Raw genomic sequence first — 24,790 nt, 5'->3', positions numbered from 1 at the left:
GACGGGTCATACAAGTCTCATTAAACCCTTTTAAGTATAATCGCCTGAAAACTTCCTACAGCTCCAAAAATACAAGTGTGTTTCCATAACTCCCGTAGAGACAGACATACTTGTTCACAACGGTGCGTCACTTCAGAAGTACATTTTCCACGTTATTATTAGAAAAAAACAACGGTAAGCAACAATTTTACATGTAAAAAAAACATAAAACGTAAGCGCACCTTGTGCGGAACATCAGAGCCGGGTCCATGTTTACAGAGGCCATTCTACCAACATGGCGAATTTCCTTTGCAATCATCCTTAGTTTCTCAAAGTTTACAAGCCCTTCCACTTTTGAGTCATTGCCTGGACAGAAAATAAAAATGTTTAGTTTTGAGGGCTCCAGTAAGATTCGATAAAGCAGGCACACGTGGAATATTATGATCACCTTCATGTAGGAACGTTAGGTCTTTCTTAATGACAGGAAACAGAGGGATGATGGGAGGTTGTAGGTTCTGGCTGTTCAGTACATTCCGATATTTCGCCATATTCCTTGATGGGTCAAAGAGGTCTTGCAGATCTTGAAAAAGTTTTTCATATTTACTAGGAAGTTTTTCCCACGTTGTTCTCAGTCTTGAGACTGCAGCCAAATTTAAGCCACTGGAATAAAAAATAAAAAATGGTAAGAATTTTCTGGATATTAAAATACACAAGTTCAGACTCCCAAAATTACAGAAAGTGATCTCAAAATGGCTGATGTGGTGAGAGAGTAGGAGCTTTATTATAGCAGGTTATATAGAGGGTGTGCACAGAGCAGAAGCGTACAGTAGAAATAAGCTGAAGCAATGCAACTAACAATTATTGCTGACTTGTAAAGCTTATTACCAAGTTCAAAGCGTTGGCTGCAAGGGTTCGTCCATAAATCAGGGTTGTGTAAATTCTGCAGGCACCAGGAATACTAGGGGCTAAGACTAGGGTTAGGCCAGCTGTAGCTCTTTTATAGGCTGGGGCAGAATTTGGATTTCTGTAGTGCTCAGTTTTTGGACAACTTCTGTTATATTATGTACAGTAACCTTTTCAAATAAGAGGAACTCCTTTGACTACATGCTGATATATAGCACGTAAATATATAACATGCTGATATAGTAGTACTTCTAAAGATAAACTGGATTCTGTTCACACAGAGACTAATGTGTTAACAAAGGTTTTTCATTACTGATGCCACCCAACATTTTGGAATATAACATTAAATTCTTGCTAGTCTAAATTGTCTTGCAGTATGTTTGGAGGGTAGCCCCCTCCTGTAGATTGAGCACTCCCCGCTCATCTGCCCAGGGCTTCTGAGCAGAGTATAAATGCAGCTGGTTCCTACTCCGCTCTGAACATTGTAGGCTTAGGTTAGACCCAGGAGAGGCAGTTCTGTTAGTGTTAGCTACCCATCTGCACCTTGAAGTTGGTAGATGGGCCCAACACACGCAAAAGAGCTCTCTCCATGTAATCCAGAATAATCCTTAAAGGGGTTATCCAAGGGATTATCAGTCTTCCAGACATTGCAGACCCCCACAGTTGATGATACTCACCTGGTCCACAACGCTGGATTCAGTTAATGTAGCTGACGCTGCGGTACTTTCCTCTGCACCGACATCAATAAGAGGACACATGACTGCCGCAGCAGTGACCTGCTCCCCTTGCGTCACATATGAGGTCACATGTGACACACTGAGAGCAGGTCAGCGCTGCGGGGACACGTGCCCCAACGTTGAAGGCTGTTGATGCAGGCACTTGGCGGGGCGGAGCAGAAGTACTACACAGACAGAATAAGGCAGCGGGGACCAGACAAGTATCAATTGTGCGGGTCTGCCACATCTGGAGGTCTATTATCTCTTGGATAACCCTTTTAATCACTAGTTCCATTGTTTGCATGTATAACAGTGTGCTGCCATATTTTGTTCGCCGATTACATTCTTGGATGTAACATATAGGTTACATCACTGACAATCTTTTCAGTTTAATCCTATTTTGTGTAATAAGTAAATGATTTTACCTAATAATTGCAAACATAGAGTTGAAATTCTTGCACTCTCTGCAGTGCAGTGCAATCTTGATAAAATGTTTGATGATCTTCATTCTCTTAAGCTGGTTAGTCTCCCTTAAAATTTCAGTTGCCACCCAAAAGGTTTCTTGGTTAATCACATCTTCAAAGTTCTTGAGGTTCACACAACCAGTTTTTGACTTAAACTTGAAAAGGTCATCGATGTACTCCGTTGGCTCAATGTTCCGGAAAAGCTCAAAATTCCTCATTGACAACTGAGTTGCCACCTCGATAGTACTTAACTGAAGCAAAGAAAGCTGACTTTCCCTTAGCAAGTCCTGGGCATCTTCATCTGAACATAGCGTTTCTGTCTCCATGTTGTTTTTCAGATAATACCTGAAATAAGGAAAAGTGGGTTAGCGGCAAGAGCCAGGGGCTGCTAAATGAACTAAATACCTGACAAAATGTAATAAAACATAATGTAAAAAGATGCACTAAGTATTATGTAAGGTGCAATTTGAGATTTGCCCACCAGATGGCAGCATGACCTAAGAGCATTAAACAGCCAAGCAGGCGAAAGGATTACATCACCATACGGATAATTTGGCCAATGATTCTAGTCAGAAAATGGTTTTTCAGGTCTGAGGGGGTTGGCGTGAAAAATCCAGCAGGTTTAGCTTCAGTTCAAATACAAAACAAGCAGGCAACCTATCAGGGAAATTTACTGTGCTGATAGATGTAATTAGATGCCATATACCCATACCTGCCGCTGAGCTGTATTCTGTCTGCGAGCTTAGAGAGCTGGTCTGGGAGTCGCCTCTGCTTGATGACCCCTTCAGGCGTTACGGACACTTCACACAAAGAGTAAGCATCCGCCACAGCAGTCAGGGCAAACTCCCTGATAGCCTGGATTACCACCTCCTTTGCGGTGGTGTCTTTGCTTATCATAATATAGCGACTTTGTTGGTCGGCCTTAAACACACGCAGCACTTGATCGGGGAGATCTGGAGAAAAATAGACATTTTATGACACCGTAAGAATATGCTTAACACGCATTCTTTCGTAACAAGAAATGTGTGAAGAAAACATGCAGTAACATGATTTAACCACTATATGGCAATGTAGAGCTCTGAAAAGCAAATATTCCCATCTGTGGCGAGTCAACAAGCCCGCATCTTCCCCAAATAATAAAAAAGCAACAGCCATTAAAAGACAACAATGGCAGCAGAATGAAAACAATGCAGACTGTGGTCAATTTGCTTTCTGTATTAGTGCAGAGCTCAATAAATAAGTTTGAGCCTGGGTGGTTGTAGCGAGTTAAGGCTACTTTCACACTTGCGTTCGGGGTTCCGCTTGTGAGTTCCGTTTGAAGGCTCTCACAAGCGGCCCCGAACGGATCCGTACAGCCCCAATGCATTCCGAGTGGATGCGGATCCGCTCAGAATGCATCAGTTTGGCACCGTTTGGCCTCCGTTCCGCTCAGCAGGCGGACACCCGAACGCAGCTTGCAGCGTTTTGGTGTCCGTCTGGCCGTGCGGATCCGTTTGCAATTGCACCATATTGTGTCAACGTCAAACGGATCCGTCGCCATTGACTTGCATTGTAAGTCTGGACGGATCCGTTTGACGTTGACACAATATGGTGCAATTGCAAACGGATCCGTCCCCCATTGACTTTCAATGTAAAGTCATGAGTCCCTATGAATATACCATCAGATCGGAGTTTTGTCCAATCCGATGGTATATTTTAACTTGAAGCGTCCCCATCACCAAGGGAACGCCTCTATGTTAGAATATACCATCGGATTTGAGTTAGATCGTGAAAATCAGATCCGACAGTATATTCTAACACAGAGGCGTTCCCATGGTGATGGGGACGCTTCAAGTTAGAATATACTAAAAGAACTGTGTACATGACTGCCCCCTGCTGCCTGGCAGCACCCGATCTCTTACAGGGGGCTGTGATCCGCACAATTAACCCCTCAGGTGCCGCACCAGGCAGCAGGGGGCAGACCCCCTTCCACCCTCCCCTGTATTTAACTCATTGGTGGCCAGTGTGGTCCCTCCCTCCCTCCCCTGTATTTAACTCATTGGTGGCCAGTGCAGCCTCCCTCCCTCCCCTGTATTTAACTCATTGGTGGCCAGTGCGGCCGGCCCCCCCTCCCTCCCCTGTATTTAACTCATTGGTGGCCAGTGCGGCCTGCCCCCCCTCCTAATTAAAATGACCGACCCCCCATCATTGGTGGCAACGGAGAGTTCCGATCGGAGTCCCAGTTTAATCGCCAGTTACTTATGTACCCTAAGGACAGCACTGAGGACATCATATCTGGCCATATTGTCCACTTTTGATTTTGGGTATTGTTTTTATTACTAATTGTGGACGACCAGACTTAGATGTCATCCATGTTGTCTATACTCAATAAGAAGCATGGAATTTAGTATTTAGTTACCCCTCTTATTGTATAAAGGTTTGATACTTAGCACAACAATTTGCACTCCTCATTATGTGGCAGATGTAGAGCTGGTTGGTGTCTCATCCTCAGTGCACCTTCCTGCATTGTTTTTATGATTGATTGTTATACTAGATATGCATGTCTAGGGATAGACAATTAATAAAGATGATCCTTGTATTATAAGTGTGGTGGTGTGGAATGGTTTTTTTAATGATGATCCCACACTTTCTTTGGTATTTAATATATTTTTGGGTATTTGTGCTCTAGGTGTAACATCCCCACCCACTTTGCTCCTAGAGGCATTGCTTATATTAAAACAATTTTTCTCAGCAATGCAGGCACATATCAGCAAGGTAAAACTTCTTCTTAAAAGTGGAAAAATAGAAATTGGCAGAATTTGGCAGCTTCTTAAAAGACGCCTTGTGTAATCAGTGCAGTTAATGAAAATAGATCGGCATTAGCAGTTTCTTAAGAATGCCACTACTTAGTGGTAAGTGGAGGAAAAGGTGGCAGTGCCAAGGTACAGGGTGAGTGAGGTCTCACCTGGGGTGGTGTTGAAGTCCAAGATGCGATGGTGAGACTGCAGTAAATCAGGATTGCTGGATGACAGGGTTCCACTGACTGGCAGCGTGGCGGGCATGTGCTTGGTTTGCCTCAGACCAACAATGCTGTCATCTTGAGAATGCCCAATTCCAATGTCACTGGGAACAAAGAAACAGTGGGTAAATAAAGAGAACGGATCTGCTGCTTACACAGCGAATGGGCTGATCATCTTGTACTACATGTGCTACATTTCCTATCCTGCTCATGCATGTGAGACTCTCTACATATCTGCACTGGAGCCTCTGGTGCAGACTCTGTTACATGTGAAAGGATAAACGGCGTCACAGCACAAATGTGCACAGAGAATGTCTAATATTCACCAGCATCACTAAGGTTTATCCATTCCAATATCTACACTTTGGACATGCAGAGCTTGCTAGGACCCTGTGGATAGCTCCTCTGTAGTGCGTCTGTGGCACAAGACCCACGCATTGTGCAGTCATAATGCTCTGCAGAACATAAAAGGTCAGTGAACTTCAGATAAATGTGGTTTCACCTGACACTCAAGAGAATTGCTAAGGGGACGCACAAATCAGGTGTAAATTTTCTCCATATATCTGTATCGACAGCTACAAATTAATGTCAAGTAGAAGGACAATGGGGCTCGGTGAGTTCAGTGATACTGGGAGAATGGAAAAAACCTAAAAACATTGCACCTTAGTTTACTCCACGTAAGGGTGCAGGCGAGACTGCTGTTGTGGCGTTGCTGTGTGTTATTAGGCGCTTCTCCCTCTTGCGGCTATGGACGCCTATTCTCTAGATACATTGCTGTAGCCAGAAGCGGCACAGTTCTGTAGCTAGGAGGCAGGCATAAGGAAATTTCTAGGTGTCTGGAAAGTAATCGGCATAATTTCCCACCAATTAATTCATTCAAGCAATATATATTCTGATTACACAAATTTTAAACCCAGAAGCTTTTGTAGCCTGAGAATACAAAGTCACTTTGAAGACCCAAGAATGAACTCAAAAGCCCTTCCGCGGCACAATGAGCATTTTGAAGACTTAAGCAAGGACTAGTAAAAGGGCATGCTCTATACTTGTATTCTATATGGATAGCAGAGCAGAGTTCTGCTTATGTGACACCATGTGCGTTAAAAGGCTCTTACCAGGAGTAAAGCTTACCAGTAACACTCAGAGCACATGCATATAGAAAAGGGACCTGTCAGCTATATGGCATAATTACAGGGATTATGCCCGTACCATATACAGCTGTTCACATTCTCTGAGGCACAGGAGTGAAAGCACGGCAATCAATGGCAGTATTAACGCCAAATAGTCCACTAAATATGGATTGTACAGTATGTCTGATCTAGGGATCGACAGATATAGATTTTTTAGAGCCGATACTGATAACCTGTGAACTTTCAGGCCGATAGCCGATAACTTATACAGATATTCTGTGCATTTTCATTTTTGAAAAAATAAAAATAAAAAATCTGTTCACCACATAGGGGATTTATTTTTTATTTTTTTTATATTATTATAGTTTGGACTCTTCGGACGTGGCAATATGTGATATGTTTATTTATTTATTGTTTATATATTTTATATGTAAAATTGGGAAAGGGGGTTATTTATACTTAATATTTTGGTGTTTTGTTTTTTGTTTACTTTTTTTACTTTTTATTTAAATAACTATTTCCCCTCTTAGGGGCTAGAACTTGGGATCTCCCTGCTGCCCTGTGCATAGTACACACAGCAGCAGGGAGATTACCATGCCAGCCATGGCTTCAGTAGCATCCTGGCTGCCATGGTAACCGATCGGAGCCACAGGATTACACTACTGAGGCTCCGATCAGAAGCTGCCACTGCCACCAATGAAGAGGAGGGAACCCTGTGGCCACTGCCACCAATTACTTTAATACTGGGGGGTTGGGGAGGGGGGCACACTGCACCACCAATGTTTTTAATACAGGGGCGGGCGCACTGCGCCAGCAATGATAATTAACGTTTAATACAGGAGGCGGGTGTGTCAGCGCAGAATCACATAGCCGGCACCCTGCCTCTGACAGGGAGCTGCGATCAGCGGCAGCAGTTAACCCCTCAGGTGCGGCACCTGAGGGGTTAACTGCCGCTGATCGCAGCTTCCTGTCATATAGGCTGGGCACCGCCTCCTGTATTTGTATTAGACATTAATTATCATTGGTGGCGCAGTGCGCCCACCCCTCCTCCTCCCATCTCTCCTCATTGGCAGCGTGGCACAGGGGGAGGGAGAGAGTGACTCCTTCTCCCCTGTGCTGATGAGGAAACATGACCGCGCTGACAGAAGTGCGTTTATGTTCTGTGATAGCACACTGGACACATTATCGGCAAGGTTAGATAACTTTAAAAATCATGAATATTGGCCGATAATATCAGTAACTCCGATAATCGGTCGATCTCTAGTCTGAAGACATCCTTTCAAAGTCCCAGCAACTCATGCTTCTTAGATCAGGTGCATAACCAATGTTACATGGAATAATGACAGTTCCCTACATATCAACCTTTAGAAGATCCTTTCCTTCCATTCTTTCCTTTCCTACATTCTTGGAAGACCAACAGTTTAGGTTTCTTTAAAAAGACAGTTATAAGAGAAATATTCTCACAAACAATGCTGTTAATATCCTTACTTGTACGGCTTCTGGGGCAAAATGCTGATCCTCGTTTTATCAAGAATCTTCTTCAGCTTATTCCTTCCTCCAACAGTATTGGCTTTACCCTTCTTACTGACTTTTTCAAGTCCAATGACTTGTTCAACATCAACAGCGAGATCAGGGATAGAGTAGCGACTGGCCTTCTTAATATCGCCAATTTTGGGTAAATGAGGGGCGCTATTTCTCTTTTCTTCCAACATTCTTGCCAGAAGCTCTTTAAAGACTGAAAAAAAGTAAGAGACCAGGAAATATACTTTGTATACAAGATCACCGAGATTTCGGGTTTCCATAAGATAAGTTTAGCATTCTATTGGGTATTGTCCTGCTTTTAATACAATTCACACATTACAGTATATATTCCTGAAGAAGACCATGCCACCTCTAATTAATGTTATAGGCATGCAATCCACTTACCAAACAGATTGGTTTTCACAGTGATAGACAAGTGAGTGTTATTTTTCAGGATTTCCATAGCCTTTGTCAGCTGGATGTTTTCAAAGTTCTGACCATTCACCTCCAATATCTACAAGTAAAGGGCAAGTAACTCAACGTGATTAATAATCCAAGAGATGACATTTACCTTCCTGAGAAAAAACTGTTCAGAGCAGTATTTTTCCCTTTAATGTATAGGGAATGCAGAGGTAAGGGACTTAATTGACATGAATTATTGAACTTGCTCTTTCTCCCCTTTCTTTCCCAGCAGTCAATAAACAGAGATTTCTACAGAGTCGGTGGTCTACCATACCTGATCCCCTCTCTTTAAGCCAGCCTCAACAGCCTTGCTTCCAGGATCCACGCTGTCAACAAAGATACCAAATCCCTTGTCTGACCCGCCCAGCAGGGTGAAAGGCAAAGGGGCTTCACGAGACGGCTTTGTTAGTGTTATCAATCTTCTTTTCGCCTTGGCAGCACATGCAATATTTAATAACCTCAGATGTCCACCCATTTTCTGGGGGGTGAAATTAAGAAGAATTACAATCATCACAAAAACATAAATGGGAGCATAAATGTGACATCACAGGTCAAACCAATAAAAGGGAGAGAAAAAAGGTACCTCTCGTTCCAAGTTATTTTCAAATTCCTCTAGAAATCGAGTCATGGCAAGGTCACCTTCAAAGTCATTAAAGTGATTGTTTACCCAAAGCAGTACTACTCGGGTCACCTGCAAGATGAAGGACAGCATGTAAGAAGAGCCACGCTCCATCAATGCGCCTGGGTTATGCTACTAATACTATAGCTTGTAAACAGTAAAAGAAGAATATAATAGAATAAAAAATTTCAAAGTCATAGAGAATTTCCAGCTACTTTGATTTGATCATAACATAACCTGACCCCCGGAGCTTAAAACTATACCAGAGTCGAAGGCACAATGTTCCTTTCACTGTGTAGTGGCCAGGCTGGGGTACTGCTCCACTTATTTGAAGGGGTAGTACACCGAAAACTATACAGTGGATAGAGCCTTCCGTTCAGTGTATAGTTTTCAGTGCCTAGAATATCTGACTGGTGGGGGTGTCAAGTGTCAGACCCCATTGATGTGATACTGATGACGTATTCTGAGCATAGGTCATCCATATCTAAATAACAGAGAAACAAAAACCTTAAACTATGTCTATCCAGTGGATGTGGAGCTCTGTATGAGAAAAGCAGGGCTCTGACTGCTATAAAAATACATACAAAAATGAATCTTTTGAAGATTTTTGGACCTAAAAACCACAGCAAAATAAAAAAAAAGTAGAGATTCAATCAAGTAGAATGAGAATACAAACACCCAAAATGGCAGTTTTACAAGGTCAGCTTTCTTTTTATTAACTCTTTTTTTTTCTCTAACCTTGTCCCTAAGGCTAGGGTCATTAAACCACTCCAACAACTTCTTCCCAACTTCCATAGGACTTGATAAAAATGTTCTGTAGGTTAGGAGGAAATCTTCTATGTATGTTGGGTCAACCACAGAGTGTTCTTCTACAAGATGCATTGTTAGTCGTTCCGCAGTTCCCTACAGATAAACATTCAAAACTTTAAGTCAGGAAACACAAGCCATCATTAAAGTGGCCCTGGATTTTCAGTAAACTTTTGATGTGTCATAGGGGCATATCAAAACTTTTGATCGGTGGGGGTCTGAGCACTGAGGAGAGGGAAGCTCTCACTTATCACACACACTCTCCTCACTGCAAATGGACTCAATAGCGAGGAGAGAACGCGCGCTAAACAAGAGCTTCTCTCTCCTCTTTCTAGAGATTGTGGGGGTATCAGCGCTCAGCCATATGCCACATGAAAAGTTTAATGAAACTTCAGTGACCCTTTACAGAGTAGTAGTTTCTGGATGAAAATAGGTAATAGATTTTCATTTAAAATGTGATGAAAATGTTCCAGAGATTGCCCCATTTCTGTTACCTTGATGACAATGTGTCCTTTCCTGGTGCCAGTACGATCCAGCTCTCTGTGCTCTTTGACCATCACAATTTCTCCTTCCTCTTCCACTTTTTGCATGTTCTTCTCCACCTGGTTCAGGATGCGACAATAGTCTTGCTGTGCTATGCAAACAAACTGAGGAACAAAGGCAGTGATTTATATGAAGCACAGAAGAAATCAAATCTGTATTATGCTGACATGAGATGTAAAAAGCACAGTAGTCTTCAAGGTCTCTGTACCAGGGTGTTGGAATAAATGCAGCCTTGCCATTATTCTACTTTAAAAGAAAGCTACACACAATTACAGATTATTTTAGACAGTATCCTTTTGACAACCAGTGGAATTTCTGTCCTTTTCTGCCCTGTGCACCCCACATAATAAAGGAGAAAGGCGATGATACTAGTTAAACACCTGTTTGGGGATCAAGTCTTAAGTCGCGTTCACATGGCAGATTTTGTCTATTGCAAAATGCACTGTAGATTCCGCGCCAGAAACCCTCAGGTTCGCAAGCAACTTTATCCCCATTCAATGAGGCTAATCCTAATCCTGACAACAATGGGAGGTGATCTTTTATATGGTTTTCACTACTGAACCCACAAGGAAATCCACAAAAAACACCATGTGAAAGGGGATCACACCTGCAGTATTTGGTGCGTTTTTTGAACCAAAGCCAAGGGTTGGTTCAAATGGAATAGGAAACATATAAGAAGGACTTTTCCTTCCTGCTGGATCACTTCTGGCTTTGGCTCATAGACCTGAAGGTGTGTTTCCAGCCTTTTAAGAAGAGTTGTAACATTGGTTGTTAGAAGCGTAGTAGACCCTAAGGAGACAGGTAAAGTCTCCCGATCCTTCATTTCCATGGATTTTGCTTTTGAACGTTTTATGCTCTTATGCTATCTAAGATAAACAGGCCTGGAGGTGTAGCTGGTCATGGCTACTGCCTCCATAGACATAACATACATACATAAATCAGATGAGCTGAGCAGACTAAGGCTTCAAGTTTTTGCCCTACATTATAACATATACGTTGGGTGAAAAAAAGATACAAAAAGTATAGTACACTACACTTTTCCATCCTGCGGAGTCCAGCAAAAAAACATATATGTTAAGATAAACTTTTTTCACACAAAGGAACTCAATGATGATGAATACCACTGTATGTCATCCGGTTAATGTATATGTTTGGTTTTTTTTTATACGTTAAAAGACAAAGATATGATGTGAACCCAACCTAAATAAATTGTCCAAATTTTAGCTAAATAAGCAAAACAAAACAAGTAATGTCTGCCATATAAAAGCTTCCACTTCAGCTCCAGGGGTTTTGCAGGAGAGAAGTACACAGGATATTCCCCGTCAGAGGGATGCTGTGCAGTCTGGCTCAGATCTTCACCCACATACCTGGCAATCATCCACTTTGGTCCTCATCACTCCCTTCATGTATTCCTTCTCCAAGGTTGGAGAGACTCCAAAGCTGTTACCCATGCAAAGTATCTCTGTTCTCCCATCAGGATATGTCACTTCCACCGAGCCATTTAAAATGACTGACCAGGAATCAAGCTATAGAGCCAGAAAAAGAGACAATTAAATTAGATGGTATTCAAATTCACCTTTGCAGACTTATAAAAGCATCCACATGGCCACCAACCACAACTGATACAGATAGTCATTTAGAAAGGGGGTTTAACGTTCCATTTATTTTGTGAACTGGTCTATTCTACATATTGGTGGAGATTTATCAAAACTGGTTTAAAGGAAAACCGGCTTAGTTGCCCATAGCAACCTATTAGTTTTCACCGTTCATTTTTCCTAGGTGGAGTCTGATTGGTTGCTATGGGCAACTAAGCCAGTTTTCCTTTACACCAGAAATGAAATCTCCCCCAATAACGGAGCTCCTGACCAGGATGGAGCACAGACACACGTCAGTCAACGATCATCACGCATTTACAGCAGAAGTCACACAATGACGCCACGTGGCCTCACGTTATGTTAACTTGTGTCACGTGAAAAAGAGAACATCCCAAAAACAAATCTCTAACCTCCTCTCCATCATTTAGGACGACAGTCCCGGCCCGCTCCACCACAGCAAACACCATGACGGCGCAGAGTTCACGCCTAACAGACATCGTCATGTTGGCAAAAGCTGGCAGCTGATGCATGAACTCCAGGAGTTGTTCTAGAGTAAGAGAAAAATATAATAATTAGACAAAATGCAAGTGACAAAAGCCAAAGGACATACACCAAACAGATTTAGGGTACTTTCACACTAGTGTTTTTCTTTTCCGGCATTGAGTTCCGTAACAAGGGCTCAATACCGGAAACGAACTGATCAGTTTTATCCTAATGCATTCTGAATAGAGAGCAATCCGTTCAGGATGCATCAGTTCAGTCCCTCTTACGTTTTTTTGGACGAAGAAAAAACCGCAGCATGCTGCAGTTTTCTCTCCGGCCAAAAATACTGATCACTTGCCGGAAGGCCGGATCCGGCATTAATTTACTTGAAGTGTATTAGTGCCATTAGAGTATTAGTGGCATTAAGTGTTCAGGCAAAACGGGTCCGGCTTTCCGGTCTGTGCATGCGCAGACCGTTAAAAGTGCAAAAAATAATACTGGATCAGTTATTCCGGATGACACCGGAGAGACGGATCCGGTATTTCAATGCACTTGTCAGACGGATCTGCATCCGGACCAGTCTGACAAATGCCATCAATATGCGACGGAACTGCCTGCCGGAACTGCCTGCTGGAACCCTCTACCGCAAGTGTGAAAGTACCCTTAGTGGATGCAGGTAACACAGTAATACCGCACTGGTCCCCAAATGACACATTGATGAAACCCTAGAAATATCCTACTAATAATGATGTTTTTAAAATTGAAAAATAGAAAAGTGTGAATCCCTTCTCTTTTATGTAAGTTCTGTCCAATGACGCATCCATTGCAACTGACTACTTTATAAATCCTCTCTACCCTGGGAATGTGCTTACCACCTGCTAACTGTCCAGGGCACAGAAAATGACCTACGCATCAGTGAAAAAAATCCTAGAAAACCCTTTTAACTTCTTTTAATAGCATTTATCTGGCCTTCCGAGAAGGTGGCAGCATGTAAAGAACACAACGTACAGTGATGACATCTCTACACCGTAATCTGAAGAGACTCCAAAGAAAACCATGACTGCAACACAGATAAAATGAAGTGCAAGGTCTTGGGACTATTACTCATCACAAGGACGTGGACAGACTGCAGGGTACATACATATGGATGAGAGATTTTCATTCATCATGTACCATTATTTTACATGGTTGTTGTGCTGGTGATGGATTGCTAGATCCTGACCTTTATCTGAGGCATATGTATGTCAGCGGTAGGATTAGAGGCCGGATGTCTGTCGCTGCCCACACACTATTACCTGTACTACAGCATCTTATTCTAGTCATTTTACAATGTATCATGAATATAATGTTTTTATCTATGCTAAAAGACTGAACTTTAAAATGTCAATTTTAATATTTCCGGAACAGGTCCCTTTTTGGTAAAGTGTTTGGAAATGTCACATCTTTTGACTGCGGTTTGGCGGACTTTCCCTCTTATTTATGCACAGCTGATACATAGACTTGATAAAGTATGCGCTCCACGTACAACACACTGAATAAAGGAATCATTTACATTTATCTGTGGGTAATACAGATCCTGAACTTCAAGGGACCTTCTCTTACGTCATATCGTCTCTCAGAAGTGCTGATATACCTCAGCAGTAAATCTAGCTAACCACCTACCTAAGGTTTGTGCCTCACTAAGGTGAGATATTGTCATCTGCGCACACCGCACTACCCTATGAGGCCCCGTCTTATTGGTCTAAATGTCTGTAACTAGGCTTACCAATGTCATCATCCGTCCGGTCAATAGGATCTTTCTCCAAGCAGTCTCTTACAATGTCTCTGCTCATTAGAGGGTCAGACGCTCTCTCGATGTCCTCTTCATCGTCATCGTCTTCGGAGTCCACAGCAGTCTCTGGTAGCCCACTCAGGTCCATATCTCCGGGCTCACTTTCTGTGGCCTGATTAAAAGACCAACGTGAAATGCATCAGTGAAAGCTTTATTACAGTTCCTTGAGGTAACCAAGTCATGCGGTGTGCCTGAAGGCTCCCACAACCTAAACATCATGTATATGCATGTAGAGAATAGGAGGCTGAACCCTCCTATTGAAGTAGACTCCATTTATTTTATTAACACGGGTAATTGTTCTGCAGTTTTAACACAAATGCCGGAATATGATGCATATCATACCGAGAAAATGTATACTGTAGAAACTTATTAAAAGCTGCATAGACTTTATGTCATGCAGTACATTATATAGGTGGCAGCCGAGAGGTCACCATTCATCCTTACGACAGCAATGTGAGAAAACTGAAAACGAAATTTTGACCAGTGTTCACATGCAACCCCCCTTCCTCCCCACTCCTGGAAGTCCCGATGCACAACCATTGAACGAATGACAGTCTGGTGAACGATCGTTTCGCAGACAGTCATGCACATTTTATTGGCCATTACAGTTGTTCAATCTGGTCAAACAATCTGAGAGACACCGGGCGAAGGACAAAAGAACTTCAACGGAACCTTCTTTCAGAGAAAGATATTTCATCCACAAATGATCTTTCTTTGAACAAAAGATGTTTCATCTGACTATCCGATGAAAATTTCAAACACAGCCAACTTCTTTTCAGATACTGATGGTCTGCCGTTAGTCAGCTTAGATGCAGAATTTGTATAGAGGCCATAAGTTTACACCTGTCCTGGCATACACTAATGTCTCAGGCACACAACCGTATCCATTTTGAGTCTGCAAACTGTGGATCCGCAAAACACAGGTACCGCCATGTGCGCTCCACATTTTCCCGTTCCACACATTTCGCTCTAATGTAAAAAATGCTTATTTTTGTCCACAAAATGGACAAGAACAGGACACGTTCTATCTTTCTTGCAGAACAGCAATATGGACATACAGATGAGGATAGCCCACTAAAATGACTAGGCCTGCATCCAGTCTGCAAAAAATTACGATCGGATGTGGACCAAAATTACGGTCCTGTGCATAAGGCCTAAGGGTCAGTTCACAAAAAAAGGCTTGGATTTTTGTCCCGATTCTGCACCTAAAACCCATACATAAAAGGTTTGGAATCCACCTCTCAATGATTTTATTGGGAAAATCAAATGGTAATTTACTGTGCGTTTTTCTTTTCCGCTTGTGGTGAATTCCATGCTAAATCCACAACCATTTTACCCATTGAAATGGGCTGGATGAAAAAATGTGTCCAAAACTGGGCGGAATTTTGAAAGCAGTAGGACTTCCAGGTATATGCAAGTCCTACACAGCGTCTTCAAGCAAATGCTACACTTGACATTTTAACCTGGTCTAGTAATTTCTCCCCTATGTTAAATGTTGCATTTGTGATCATGTTCATGAATATAGAAATGTCCTGGCTGACACCTAAAGCCCTCTGAAACGTCCTCCACAAAACCCAACACACTAACGTTAAAAAGAAATTAAAAAAGGCCAGAAGACAAAAACATCAATTTCTAGTGGAAGCATTAAATGGGTTTTCCAGTAAAAATAATGTTTTAACAAGTTCCTGCAGCACGGCTACTGAAAGAGAAGATTGATACTTACCTGCTCCACACCACTCTGGTGGTCTGCTCCGTCTCTGCGCTCTCCATCTTCCGATCCCACTGGTCACATCCAGCTAGCTATGGGCATTTTCACATGAACCGCTTCAGCCGCTTGTGGCCGCATCACCGCTGAAGCCAGTAATTGGCTGGAGCAGTTCATGTGAAAATGCCCATAGCTAGCTGGATGTGACCAGTGGGATCGGAAGATGGAGAGCGCAGAGACAGCGTTGAGGACCAGAACGGTGTGGAGCTGGTAAGTATGAATCTTCTCTTTCAGTAGCCATGCTGTAGGAACTTGTTAAAAAATAATTTTTACACAAAAATCCCTTTAAATATCTCTCAATAAACCTTCAAGAGCACATGTTCATCTGAACGAATGCCTGAATTACCATGAGCCACTAGTATTCGGACTGTAGTAGTGTAACACACCTGCAGACCTCCCTGACAGGAAAGGGTTAATGAAACGGGAATGACTAATAATGATAGCCTAGGAAACAGATGAGTGTGACAGTGCCCCCGCAGAGGACATAATCAACCAACATTCAATTTGTCCTCCTGAGCAGCCACAGAGAAAAGGCAGCTGCCATCATCTCCTCCTAGGTGGCCATGGCCTGCAGAACCTCAGGAAGGCCAAAAGACAACTTCTTCAAAAGGACCTTTCATCTGTCAATTTTATTTTCACATTGACAAAAGCAAAAACAGCCCAAAAATATGTTACAACGCACAAATAAGGCTAATACATATTTTTGGTTTTACATGTTCCTATTAATTCATGAGATTTCTTTGCCTGTCTAGATACCATAGGACCACACATCATTGCCAGCAAACACCCTTTCAGTTATATGGTGGGAAACAATATTATAGAAAGGCAAAGGCTGGAAAGACCCCAGGAGCCAGGGAGACCAGGAGACTCCGAATTTGAGGCCCAGGTTCACACCCATCGTAAAAACGACTCTGTTGGACCAGACAGCAGCAAAATGCGCAATGGGAATCTGCGTGCTACCTGTGGATGTCGCGTGCATACATTGCAATGAAGATAGAGCATGCGGCAGATAAGAAAATCCACAGTATGCCTAGAAATTGCTGCAGATTTTTTACATTGCGAGCAAAAGTGGTTTGTTAAATTCATGCTGTTGTGGAATGTATGGAGCATATTCTGCAGCCAACATTTCACAAAAGATACGTCCTCTATAAACTCGCCCTAAGGCCACATGCACACAGAAAAAAAATGCTGTGTAATACAACAACAGCAAAGTGTACGAGATTAGACAAATCTGACTTCCACTTTGCTCTTTTTCTTCTATGCGGAAACTGACCTGCAGTGCGGATTTTGAAATTGGCAGCTCGTCAATTGTTTGAGCAGTTCTGCACCTTCTGTAGAGGGGTTTTCCTCACACACCTCAATTGGGTTGTCAACATAATGCATAGCAAAAACTGCACAAATATAATTCTGCAAAACTGATGATTTTGATAATGTGCTGTGGCTTCTATGCAATGACTGGTGACAGCAGAGCCTCTGCAGGGCGTAGAGAGCGTTGCACCGTTCCATCCTGCCGGCAGCTGGGCTCCTCTGCTGTGGCCGTCGGCTACTTCACTCCACCCGGAAGTGGAGGTGCCGGCGGCTTCAGACACAGCGGAGAATGGATGGAAAGGTAAGCATGCTCTCCTCCCTGCCCAGCACTCACTCACCTCTGCAAAGGTTCCACTGCCACCAATGACTGCCACCTCACAGGGGACCCCGCTGACCCCAATGACTCCATGTACCATATTAACTCTGGACCACCAATGATTATTAGTGAGTCACAGTGCAGGCACCTTGCCCTGTCAATCTAAGGGGGGAATGTGATGAGCACTATGGGCATAGCTGTAGCGGTGCTTGGAGTGCTACAGCCCGCCCCTTGGTGCTCCAACTGCCTGATTTGAATCAAGATAAAAATCCTCCTATCTAGAGAAACACTGCAACCTACAAAGATAAATAAGGTATCAATCAGCATGATCAACCCTGACAGGCAACAGGTCTGGTTTATTAGGGTTGATCATGCTGACAGGATTATTTAAGAAATCATCCCATACACAGAGCCTTCGACCAATCCACTAAAGTCACACTGGCTCCTGGAGGGTTTTAACTAGCCCCTAAAGCCAACAATATAATATTCCAGCAATGTGTGTCCTCGTCAACCCCACATAAAACAATAGGAACAGAGCAATACAGCCTAGTGTGATGTGCAAAGATTCAAGCCAACAGACACAGGAGACTCTGCAGGAGCTGAACAAATGATCGGTCTGTCTCATTCATTTAACCAAATATGTCTGTCTCTTTCTTAATGAGTGTTCTTACCATGCAAAATGCTTGACATACAAAATTCAGAAGGGGAATGAATATTTAAAGAGGTCTGTTATGAGATCAATGCCGAGAGCCATCTGAAGATGCCATGTCATGATTTATTCACATATGACCAAAATGCCTGTTATTTTTCCTCCAAAATGGCCATACATCACATGCCCGCCATTACCGCCTGTGGTAATGTTAATACAAGACGATGGCAAGGGGGGGGGGGGGGGGGGGGTTGAATCTTTATAGGGTTACTTATTAGTTATTAACAATACAATTTGGGAAATGGGAACAGCTAGCTAAACGGGGGTCTTTAGCATGACAGCCCTTGTCTACATTACTCAGGGATAATTCTCATTAATCTGGCATGCTTGTAGTGCCCTGAATATGCATGAGAGTAGCTGCAAAACCGAATATATTTTAATTGAATGTTTGTGCTCCCTTAATCATAACAAGCCTTTAAAAGGCTATTAATACCAAGCCAAGCGCATATTACCATAACCAATGAGGCACGAGCATCCGTCTTTATTAAAAGCACATTAAACCTATACAGTCTGATTTCACCTATAAATTACAATACAATGAAGTGAAACACAGCACTCCATCATTGATTGACCTGTAGAAACATGCTACAGTACGCCAACACGTTTCAAGAAGAAATAATAATGTGCTCACCATCTCCATGAGTACAGGCCGTATTCATTGGCATGTTCCGAATAAAATCCAAAACTTTACTACAGAACATCAGATTAAGACATGCAACCCGATCCGAGGATTAAAAGTCTACATGAAGCTTACGCATTTCAGACTATAGTGTGATTATTATTTTTTTTTATTATTCAGATTATGCTGGATCGTTCCTTCCTCCTTTAGTTATCTATGTTTTATCCAGCCCTAAAATCTACACTTTATTACATCAAGATCTTCAAATGAAAACTGGACTGTATGTATCAGAAATGTACTGTACTTACTGTTTAATTTGAATTTTTATGTAAAGCATATGATTTTAAGGATTTTTAAAAAAAATATTTACGTCACTCTTTAAAAAAAAAATGCTGCAGTTTCCACTCTGGCCACTTAGCCTGATAGTACACTGATACTCCCTGTTCTGTGGAGATTGCTTCTCAGCAGTCACCTCTTTATCATCACAGGAAGGATTACACCGACAGGTAACACAGATAGTTAGATAGATGCCACAGATTATATCTAATCCACCTCCCTGCACAGATAACAGAGCTGGACAGGCTAATTCAGACCTTGCAGTGTGAAGCAGTGTGGCGGTATGCAGGTTTTCTCTAGTTTACACTATATTTTCTGCAATGTGTCTTGCATTAGAGACAGGGTTTGATTCTGCACAGCTAATGCAAAGTGTGAACACAATACCATATACATTATGACCTCTACAGCCTTTGTCTATGTAGACAAACTTTTTTTCTCATCCACCTCTGCTGCAGGTTTCCATAGCCAGTAACTGACAGAAAATAGTTTCCACTAGCAAAATATAAATTTCTCCATCTTGGAGAAGAGTAGACGGGAGGGCAGATTTTTCAATGCTGTACTACCTTCTACTGCCAGGCCCTGGTTCATTTTAAGCTGGCAGAACGCTTTTGACAGACCTTCCTAGCACACTACATCTGCCAGGTTTGGATTCAGTCTCTTGGTCTGCATGCAGCAATTTAATTACTAGCAGATTCTCAATCTGCCCACAGACTAAGTGCAGGACAGTGCTATGTAAAGCCATCTGCCAGCACAAGATGAGCTGAAGAAGGCTGCAGTGACTAGTAATCCAATAACTAGTACTCTTCTCACTTCTTAATGGAAAGTCCTTTACATCTGGACCTTCATTTACTACACTGTATATTGTGGCAATGTGAACAGTGATGTGTACAGTGAAGCCCTGGAAGGGGTGTATATCTCATCTAGGTAGATAAGTAAAGTCCAGGAAGATGGCACTGGCTTCAGCAAACCGTAGTTGCTAAAGCTATTTTCTTTATTTATTCAGGGCTGGATTTTATTGGATTGGGGTGGTAGGTTTGGCAGTGGGACCTCCCAATCAACCCCTCATTCCAGGGCATGTTTTCCTTTCACCTGAGGTGATCACAGGTGAGGCCTGCTGTAATCAGGCCGACATAAAGCACCTCCCAGTGTGTCAGTCTGGGAAGGGAGAGAAAGAGTGCTTGTGAAGCAGAGTCCTACTGAGGCTCTGGGTGTGTGGTCTCAGCTAGCAAGGCTGAGGGGCCACAAGGCTAAGGTATAGCCTGAAGTTTGGTGGACGCAGTGACGCCTGCAGAAAAAAGGATCACTAGGTCAGAGTTGGGAGGACTACTGGACCACAATCCCCCAAAAGGTACTGGAATTGCCACAGCCTGGAGGCTGCTGGATTGATGTTGGCTGAGAAAAGCCGCATATGATGTCCATGTGTGAACTGTGCTCTACGAGTGAGGTAGGGACGTATTTTGTTTAGGTAGTGCCTACACGGCAGGAGTTTATTTGTGTTTTAAGTGTTGGAGGAGCGGGAACCTCACCCCACCCACTGATGTATAACTGGACTATCCTGTATAAGAATAGTGCCAAAATAACTGCACAGTTTGGACATGAAAATCCATTGTCTGGCGAGATATTTGTGAGTGTGACCCCCTGAAAAGAGATAATCCCTTACAATATTTATTTGAAATTTGCTTGCATCCGTTTCCCAGTAACATGATTTGAGATGATCTGAACAATAATAGTGGCAGCATGTCGCCCACTACTCAAATTCCAGTCAACCATCAAGTCCACATCCAAGCGTTCAGGCTGGCTCCATACAAAAGGAAGCTGCAAGCATCTGCTTGTGTGTATGTGTATATATATATATTTATTATTATTTCTAGAAATCTTTCACTTTTTTTCACAAAAACAGGCTATATAAATACAACCCAATCAATAGTTGTCAGTTCACCTTGAAATCCAACATCTTGCATCCTGACTGCCTTTGAATCATGTGGTCTGAACAGGAACGAAGCCTGCCATTAGTGCTTTGGTCGTCCTGAGTACAACAGGAAATTGTTCGCAAGGTCAGTTTAAAATAGATACGAGTCAGTATAAAAAAAAACACTTACAAACTTCAGTTAGGAAAGAGATGTGGCCAGAGCACCACATTAACATCATCATCATCACTCACAAGACAAGACTGTAATAACAATTCTTTAGTATGCAGCAAGCAGTACATGTGCTGAATAGCAAGCATTATAAAAGTACCGAGAAGAGGATGCACTCTCTCTAAAGTTAAAGGGGTCCAGCCGGAAACAAGGTTCTCACAACACCTTCTTAGTTTTAGAATAAAACTGCCCAGCTTATGTTTATGGTTTCCATGTCATTGGAAGTCACCACTACTTGCCAGACCCATATGAGTAAGGGTCCATTCACACGTCCGTAGAATGGGTCCGCATCCGTTCCGCAAATTGCAGAACGGTGCGGGCTCATTAATTCTCTATGGGGACGGAATGGATGCGGAGAGCACACTATGTGCTCTCCGCATCCGCATTTCCAGAGCGCGGCCCCGATTTTCCGGTCTGCGGCTCCGGAAAAAAAATAGAAGATGTCCTATTCTTGTCCGCAATTGCGGACAAGAATAGGCAGTTCTGTGGGGGTGCCGGCCGGGTGTATTGCGGATATGCAATTTGTGGATCCGCATTACACTACGGACGTGTGAATGGACCCTTATAATGGGGTCTGTTGAGGTTCCATCAAGGTTTGCATTATTATGATAGCAAGACCACCACTACAGGCTGCACATTCTTGTTGTTGAAAAGTCATAGAATTGCCTATGCAATGAATCCCTAAAAAAGTCCCCGAACGATAAGGAACGGCAAGTAAGGCTGAACATGTGCCCATTTAATACCTGGCCATGTTGAGTCTGCAAGAGCGAGAGGTTCTCTTGGAAGCAGTCCTCCACTGGGGCGTACCTAATATGTGGCTCATTTCCATGATTACCTCCAAATATCCTTATAGGGCAGACCTATTTAAAGTTTTCCCTCATGCAACTCCTGTAGGTCTTTCCCCTCATGACTCACATGTAGGGGTTCTTAATAGGGAACAGCTATTTAAAGTTTCCCCTCACGCATCACCTGGAAGGGGTATCTCATGGTGCCCCCTCCTAACTACCATTTGTTTTTTAGTATTTCAAGAGGGTCCAAAAATGTATTTTTGTATTACATAATAGGGGAGATGGGATCACTCGTGCAAGATTTCGAAACGTGAAATAACTGCACCATATTCCAGGTCCAGAAGACCATTTTGTTGATATGTTACATCACTGTTCCTCAACTCCAGTCCTCAGGGCCCACCGGCTGGTCATGATTTGAGAACATCCCACAGAATGAATACCTGTGGTAAGTCCTGATTACCTGACACTAATTATATCACCTGCTCAATACTAAGGAAATCCTGAGAACATGACCGGCAGGTGGGCCCTGAGGACCGGAGGTGAGGAACACTGTTACATGACACATTTTCTAAGACCAAAAAAAGAGTCATCCAAAAGCCCCTTTTTTTTTTATCCAAGACCACCAACATGTAAGAGTTTATGAGATACACAGCTTCCACATGGCACAATCACTTACCTGGTAGATGTCAGACAAGCTGCTGCTCCCAGAATCACTAGTGATGCTACATCCTGAATGACTGGAGGACACCTGGGTCACCTGTGGATGTAGGCTGTCTGTAATGTGCAGCTTGGTGAAATCAGCAGGGAGCTAGGAGAAAACAAAAAGCCTATGAATATTTACATCTACATTCCAAGTAACATTCACATTAGAAGTCTTTACAACGCTCAACAATGCGACGCTAAATGACACCATAGTATCTGCTAGTAATGGTAGGATGAAACCTGACCTTGGAACAGCTCAATGTATTACTCACGAGCAGGAGACTTCCCTATGAGACTTGTATAGACTCCTACAGAACACAATTCCAGCCATCATGGAGACAATTTCTGTCATCTGTTAACTCCATAGACATGATGTGCAAAAGTAAAATTTGTTACTGGATTCTGTTTGTCAGTACTAGTAGGTTATTGAAGGGGACATTTGTTTTCTATAACACTCACAAAATGTGAAGTAATATCATGGAGAATTCAGAAACCAAAAACGCTGGTACGACCAGGCTGCAAGATGAATGACACTTTCTTACATCATGTTAGCTGGAAATATTTTCATTTACCTTCTAACAAATGTTTTTAGAGATCAAACGTAGAAAAAAAGGCTGAACAAATAAAATGCTGATATGACGACACCAACCGGAGAGGTTATTCATAAGGACAATCGTCGAGTAAAGAGGTGGATTATACATACATGGATACAGTAAATCACAAGGCAGAAAAGCTCAGTCCTAGCGGCCTAAACAAGGGAAATGTTGGCAAACATGTGCCATGGAAGGGCAAGAGGTCATTGATGAAAGTCTTAGGATAGCAGTAAAGGAAAAATGGAGAATACGTGTGTCACCCCATCAACTTAAAGGAGGATCTATATGGATAAGATTTGGGTAGGACCACTAACCCCTTGGAGATTCAGCAGACGTCGCTCATGAAACAGCGTCAACAAAAACTATTGGGGTCATTTATCAAACTGGTGTAACGTAGAACTGCCCACAGCAACCAATCAGATTCCACCTTTCATTTTGGACAGCTCCTTTGGAAAATTAAAGAAGGAATCTGAGCCAGTTCTACTTTACACCAGTTTGATAAATGACCCCCCTACATGTTAAAAAGTGTGGTTTTGCTAAGCATATGTGGTAAGATGGATGCCTAGACTTCAGTTCTGATACATGGATTACGTGCCAGAACGTGTGAAAGGTGAATTTCTCTACACTAAAACATACCCTTTTTCCTATAGAGGCAACCTATTCGTAGATCAGGTAGGCTGTTTATGTGGAACGCAATCACTGGTCATTATCTATATACATGGGCAAGATGTTATAGCAGTAATAAAGACAGTGAAAGTCCCCGCATCGGCCGGTAGCCCTCCCCCACCTGCCTCACTTGTTAGCATGTAATGGAACAGCTGCACTGACAATGGTCCATAAAGACCAAGCCACAAACAGGAGCCGATAGAAAGGCCACACTGTTCACCACAAAACCAGTGCCTGCAGTATCTTCCTGCTCTGACCAGATGTGAATCCACACTGTATACTGTGGTGGTATTATACTTGTGTTTTTTCCCTGGTTTCTAAAAATACATTAACAGGTTTACGTGTAGGACCACGTAGGAGATGTAAACTGAGGGCATTACTTAAGCCTACTTTCACACTAGCATTTCTATTTTCCGGTATTGAGACCCGTTAGAGTGGCTCAATACTGGAAAAAAAATGCTTCAGTTTTGTCCCCCTTCATTGTCAATGGGGACAAAACTGAACTGAATGCTCCAAAATGCATTCCATTCCGTTTAGTTGAGTTCCCTGAATGCTGGATCCAGTAAAAACGCTAGTGTGAAAGTAGCCTAACTTCATGATCACATCTGCAAGAAGCTGTAGCTATAAAATTGTACATTTGAAACTTTTTTTTTTTTTTTACTTGCTACAGCTGCTATGCTTTCCAGGGCAAGGGAGTGGGTAAGCCAAGCCTTGGACTCTGACAACTCTGTTTTTCCCATCCAAATCGAGCCACAAAACCATCAAACGGCTCACATATCATAATTTGTCAACACTTTTTTGT

The 24,790-nt window shown here is 42.6% G+C and overlaps 1 protein-coding gene across 17 annotated transcripts in view; it reads right to left on the bottom strand.

Moving 5' to 3' along the window:
• RAPGEF2 (Rap guanine nucleotide exchange factor 2) overlaps window positions 1–24,790 on the bottom strand; it is a 245,467-nt gene that overhangs the window by 12,578 nt on the left and 208,099 nt on the right. For 11 of the 17 annotated variants that reach the window (XM_040418605.1, XM_040418606.1, XM_040418609.1 and 8 more), the window contains 16 exons: window positions 22,704–22,835; window positions 21,041–21,127; window positions 13,983–14,160; window positions 12,145–12,281; window positions 11,507–11,665; window positions 10,091–10,243; window positions 9,528–9,692; window positions 8,754–8,861; window positions 8,445–8,648; window positions 8,114–8,222; window positions 7,676–7,922; window positions 5,007–5,164; window positions 2,775–3,015; window positions 2,024–2,407; window positions 428–639; window positions 222–345 (listed from right to left, as the gene is read on the bottom strand). In XM_040418605.1, the coding sequence (XP_040274539.1) occupies window positions 222–345; window positions 428–639; window positions 2,024–2,407; window positions 2,775–3,015; window positions 5,007–5,164; window positions 7,676–7,922; window positions 8,114–8,222; window positions 8,445–8,648; window positions 8,754–8,861; window positions 9,528–9,692; window positions 10,091–10,243; window positions 11,507–11,665; window positions 12,145–12,281; window positions 13,983–14,160; window positions 21,041–21,127; window positions 22,704–22,835 (2,798 nt within the window). The remainder of the gene's footprint in view (window positions 1–221; window positions 346–427; window positions 640–2,023; window positions 2,408–2,774; window positions 3,016–5,006; window positions 5,165–7,675; window positions 7,923–8,113; window positions 8,223–8,444; window positions 8,649–8,753; window positions 8,862–9,527; window positions 9,693–10,090; window positions 10,244–11,506; window positions 11,666–12,144; window positions 12,282–13,982; window positions 14,161–21,040; window positions 21,128–22,703; window positions 22,836–24,790) is intronic. The other 6 variants (XM_040418612.1, XM_040418613.1, XM_040418614.1 and 3 more) reach the window with 1 other exon arrangement.

Source organism: Bufo bufo, chromosome 2 (genome assembly GCF_905171765.1).
Source record: "Bufo bufo chromosome 2, aBufBuf1.1, whole genome shotgun sequence".
Taxonomy (NCBI): Eukaryota; Metazoa; Chordata; class Amphibia; order Anura; family Bufonidae; genus Bufo; species Bufo bufo.
This window is presented reverse-complemented; position numbering and strand designations above follow the sequence as displayed.